Raw genomic sequence first — 5,948 nt, forward strand, 5'->3', positions numbered from 1 at the left:
TACTGAGATAACCATTTGATTTTTACCCTGATTAAGTTAATGAGGTTAATTATTTCAAAGGTTATCTTATACCCATGTTTTCTCTTAATGAAATTTCCTTGGTGTGATTTTGTACTCTTCTATATAGTTTCATTAATTTGGCTAACTTTTGATTCTGTGTTTTTCACATTTATGTTGTTCTTAACCACTATACCTTAAAACTTATTTTTTGTTACTGTACTTGCCAAATTTTGGTTCTTTTCTTTTTCTGTTTTATGAAACTGCTTATGAAAGAAATTGTCTTCCTTGAAAATTTTGTAGAATTCTCCCACAAATATCTGAGTATTATGTTTTTATCAGTAGATTTTTTTCTTGACTCCATTTTGGTAATTTTTATACTTCTAGAAATGTTTGCTTTACATCTGAGTTTTTCTTTTCATTGGAAGTTAGTTGCTTATACTATTTTCATGTAATACCTACTTGTATTAGTCTGCTTGAGTTACTAAAACAAAATAACATAGAGTGAATGACTTAACCTATTGAAATTGATTTCTGTTCTGGAAACTAGAAATCCAAGATAGAGGTGTCAGCTGAGTTTCCCTGTGAGGACACTTTTTCTGGCTTGCAGATGGCTGTCTTCTGAATATGTCCTTGAATGATTTTTCCTTTATAGGTAAAAACAGACATAGCTCTCCTTTCTCTTCTTGTAAGGGTACTAATCCTATCATGTGGGCCTCACCTTCATGACTTCATCTAGTCCTAAAATTACCTCCCAAAAGCCCCATCTCCAAATACCAATTTATATGAATACTTGGGGAGGATACAATTTATATGTGTATAGAGTCATATCTTGTCTTATTGTACTTTATTTTGCTTTGCAGATAATTTTTTCTTTCCAAATTAAAGTTTTGTGGAAACCCTGCATTGAGCAAGTCTATTGGTGTCAGTTTTCCAAAAGCATTTGTTCATGTCTCTGTGTCACATTTGGGTAATTCTCGCAATATTTCAAACTTTCTCATTATATTTGTTATGGTGATTTATGATTAGGGATTATGACTCATTGAGAGCACAGATGATGATTAGCACTTTAACAATGAAGTATTTTTTTTAATTAAGGTATATGTACATTGTTTTTTAGACATAATACTATTACATACTTACTAGACAGTATAATATGAACATAACTTTTATATGTACTGGGATACCAAAAAATTTACCTGACTCTCTTTATTGTAATATTCACTTTATTTCAGTGGTCTATAACCAAATGCACATTATCTCCAAGAAACACACAATATCTTAAAGGTATGTCTATATACAATGTATACAAATATAATGAATTTCACAATGTATATTATATCATTCTCCATGATGTACATTTAAGTATCTTTTAATTTTGTATGTCAATTATATTTCAAAAAGCCATAAAATATTTGGGACACAAATATTCATTCCATAACATTAATGTTTCTTTCTTTTTCATTCCTAATAATTTCAACTTAAATTTCTCTTTGCCGCATATGACTACATTTTTCTCCCCCCGTGAGTTATCTTTTGGCTTTCTTTAGCCTCTCTAATAAGTTCTTATTTTCTATTTAGTTATTTTCTACTCTAATGGCTGTAATTTATTTTCTCCCATTTTTTCATCTTTTGTTTTTCTGTTTTCCTCCCCTCTTTTTCTTATTTCATGATTTGGAGTCTTGGGTCATTAATTTTTTTCAAATTTTACATTTAGGACTATAAATGTTCCTCCATGTGCTATTTTTTTTTTTGAAAGCCTGTATAACAATTTATTGAATATCTTTAACAAGACCATTATCTGACAAGTAGAAAACAGTTGAGTTTTCAGTTTTTAAAAAAATCCCTCAAACTGGTGTTCATTTTGGAACATTTCTGTTGTTTGTAACATAAAATAAGACATGTAATATTCCACCTTGAAGTTGGTCTTTTAAATCCAAAGTGTATACTCTGCCCGTTACAGTAGAATCATATGAATTTAGTCTTCAGTTCCTCTGCATTCTCAGAGCAGCAGTAAGATAAGTCTTAGAATCATCATGAGGCTTAAACCTGCAACCAGTCCAGCTGGCATGATTTTCTTAGATCTCTTATACCTCACACCCATTATGGTGGCCAGGAAGAAAGCTGTAAACAGTGATAGTTTGACATCTCGCTTGTCATTGGAGACACAGTAGGCTCCATAGCCAGCCAAAAATCCAACAAAAAGACCAGCGATCAAAGATGGAACACCACCTCTCCGCTTATATCCCAAAATGCTTCCAAACGTCATGAGGGCCGCATAACCGAAACCGATCAGGTCCATTGGCAAGGTTGCAATTCTACCACTGGTGTCCGGAAGCGGTCCCGACCATGTGCTATTTTTGATGCATCTTACATTTTGTATGTATTGATACATTAATTTCAGATATAAATAATTATAATTTTAATTATAAATTCCTCTTAGGCTAATTCATTACAGATCACAGTTTAAAAAATTTCCAATGTATGAGGTTTTGTTTCTTCTTAATGTCCAGAAGTTTGTCCCCATATTCATATAATATTTTCTATATTTTCTGTTGTTAGTTCTTTATTTTATGGTTCATATCACTAAATGTTTCATGTATATTTTAAAAGAATGCATGGTCTCTAATTGATGAGCAGGGTTCTGCATGTTCATTAAATAAAGTGTATTGTGTGTCCTTTTCAGTACTGTATTTTTGTCTTTTTATCAGCCAAGTTCTTGAAAAAAAATTCAAGATCTTTCCCATGTATTATACAGATCAGTTATTCTCTTGTTTCATTTTTTATTTATATATATCATCATCAGACTTAAAAATTTTTCCTTGGGACGCCTGGGTGGCTCAGTTGGTTAAGCGGCTGCCTTCGGCTCAAGTCATGATCCCGACGTCCTGGGATCGAGTCCCACATCGGGCTCCTTGTTCTGTGGGAAGCCTGCTTCTCCCTCTGCCACTCTGTCTGCCTGTGCTCTCTCTCTCTCTCTGACAAATAAATAAATAAAATCTTAAAAAAAAAATTAAAAAAAACATTTAAAAAAATTTTTCCTGAAAAATTTGTCATTTTTAATTAATTAATATTTTTGACAATATATTATGTGACTTAAGAGTGCTACAGTAGTAAAATAAAATAAAAAAGTAATAATACTGTTCACATCTATAGATTTTCCTCAAAAGTCTGTAACAAACATTTATATAAAATTTTTAAAAATTAGTATAAATTTTCCATCTCTGTACTTTGAATATTTCTGAGACATTATATTTTCATGATGTTAGTAAACTTCATATTGTAATATTGGGTTTTTGTTCATCTTGAATATTTTTTGGTGTTAACTGTTATGTTTAAACAATTTATTATTATTACTGATGCAACCATACTTCTTTCCACTATCTTATTTTGTATTCTATGTGTTGGTCTTTTACTTTATTTTCTCTGTCATTTATTCGTTTTTCTTAAAGTGATCATGCAATTCTTTATTTTCTATTTATATTTTAATGTTTGAATTCTATTCTAATATTATATTCTAATCTGATCCTTTTTAAAATTAACCATATTTTTCTAACATGGATACCTACAACATGGTAGTTTTTTAAAAAAATTTTATTTATTTATTTTTTTTAGAGATTTTATTTCTTATATTTGACAGAGAGAGAGAGAGAGACAGCAAGAGCAGGAACACAGCAGGGGAGTGAGAGAGGGAGAAGCAGGCTTCTTGCTTGATCCCAGGACCCTGGGATCATGTCCTGAGCCGAAGGCAGATACTTAACGACTGAGTCACTCAGGTGCCCCAACATGGAAGATTTTTGATCAGCAAGCCTATTCTGCTGCCAAAATCAGTCTTTAAAACATTTTAACTTACCTTCTGTATAACTTTTATATTATTCTAATCTATTCTTTTAGCTATATCTTGTTTTTCACCCCTCCAACTAGTCACTAATGCTTATTTGGTTTTACCTACATTTTAAAGTTCTTAATCTAATTACTGTTCATCTGCAGGTATTTTTTCCCTTCCTTCTGATTTTTTTCCCTCCTTCTCTTTGTTGTTGCCTTTAGGATATCTTTTCTATTTTCCCCCTGGTGTTCCACTACAGTTTATAGATTATACAGTTTATAGATTTATTTTAATTATCCCATTATTCATTGTGCTTTTTGATCTAAAGGCTAGTAACTTTCTCCATTTCTGGAAAAATTCTCTATGGTTAATCATTTCCTATACCCCTTATTTCTTAGATATATAAAAATAAGTGGCAAGAACTATTCTGAATTTTTTAAAAATCAGCTGAATTTATTATTATTTATGTATTTATTTGATGAGGGATTAAGAACTGTTAGTTAAAAAATAAATAAGTCATGGGGATGTGATGTACAGCATAGAGAATATAGTAATTAATATTGTAATAACCTGGTATAATGGCAAAGGGTAACTAGAATATCAAGGTGATGATTTCAAAATGTATAAAAATAACAAATCCCTATGATATATACCTGAAACTAATATAATGTATGCCAATTATAATTCAACTAAAACATGTATGATAAAAAAGGATACTATTAATTTAAAAAAAAACAGATTTTATTTATTTATTTGAGACAGAAAGCACCCAATAGCAGGAGAAACAGCCAAGGGAGAGTGAGAAGCAGACTCCCTGCTGAGTAGGGAGTCCAATGCAGGGCTCATCCCAGGACCCTGGAATGACCTGAACTGAAGGCAGATGCTTAACTGACTGAGCCACCCAGGTGCCGCTCAGCTGAATTTTTAAAAATCATAGACAGTGCTCGTTGTAGCATAATATTCAATATTGATTCTTTTATTCTGTTTCACTAAAAACATGCCTTTTTTATGGCGATATTGTGTCCAATTAAACATACCTATACTCACAGTCTACCTTCCTCTAGAAAGTTGTCATTTGATGCAGTTCTGGCCAAAGTAAAATAAGTAGACAATTGGCTAGGAATTCCCAAAAGTTCACTGAAAGGGATAAAGACTTATAGTTAGTGATACTGTTTTGTACACTTAAAATTTGTTAAGAAAAAGTGGTGTGTGTGTGTGTGTGTGAGTGTGTGTGTGTATTTATGTGTGTATAGGTTAATAAAGGAGCCAAATTCAATACAAAGTCAATCCTAACAAGACATCTAGTCAATGCAAGATATTTTATTATGGGTTTTGGTTTTGGCATTGGTTTGTAGACAAAGTATATCATATAGGTTTGAGTGGGAAGACATTAGTGGAACTCAAATATGAGAGCAGCAGATGACCATCATTCCATTGGTCAGAGATGGTGGAAAAGAAAGTGGGTATATTATTTTCAAAGCAGAAAAGATGAACATAAGTTGCTTTTGCCTAGTTTCATTTATTCCCACAGTCACTTACAATGTAAATGTGAGTTTAGTTCCAATTCTCCAAGTCAATATTAAAGTTTATTTATATTGTAGTTAAAATTTTAACTGTCCCAAAACCATTAAGTGTATTTTAATTTTCTTAAATTACTTAACTACTAAATACCCACACTGTATACCACTCATTGTAGTTTCGGTAATCTAGTGAGTGAGTCAGTGATATTCCATCAATCTTCGGCCATAACAAGGAGATAAGTTTATATTTTACAAGTTTTCATAGTAACTTAATAATGTAAATTTAAAATTTATCTTTTGATAAGATTCAAACACATATAATTCTCTTTTCTTGAGTATCTATAATCTATGTAAGAAAATTTCTGTTGTTAAGATCCAAGCTTCTGTCTTAAACTGAAACCTTAAATCCCGAGGGATTTCCATAGTTTGGGGTTGAGAATAGAGACAAAAAGGGCCAAGTATAATGTGAATAGTTTCCAAAACCCTGAACCATTCAGTGAACCTACAAACCTAACATTTTGCTTTCTCTTGATAGTCCAGGCTGTTTTGAGACCAATTTTTGTGGTTTCCTTTGGGTTTTGTGTCTAGTTCTTAGGCCCGTTGGT

At 31.7% G+C, this 5,948-nt stretch overlaps 1 protein-coding gene across 1 annotated transcript; it reads right to left on the reverse strand.

The window, feature by feature from the left end:
• Positions 1 to 1,751: 1,751 nt before the first annotated feature.
• Positions 1,752 to 2,336, reverse strand: LOC132028011 (transmembrane protein 14A-like). The gene has a single exon (XM_059416679.1). It carries the CDS (start codon positions 2,297 to 2,299, stop codon positions 2,000 to 2,002), a length of 300 nt encoding a protein of 99 aa, XP_059272662.1. The 5' UTR covers positions 2,300 to 2,336; the 3' UTR covers positions 1,752 to 1,999.
• Between the last annotated feature and the right edge of the window lie 3,612 nt (positions 2,337 to 5,948).

Source organism: Mustela nigripes, chromosome 12 (genome assembly GCF_022355385.1).
Source record: "Mustela nigripes isolate SB6536 chromosome 12, MUSNIG.SB6536, whole genome shotgun sequence".
In the NCBI taxonomy this organism is placed as follows: domain Eukaryota; kingdom Metazoa; phylum Chordata; class Mammalia; order Carnivora; family Mustelidae; genus Mustela; species Mustela nigripes.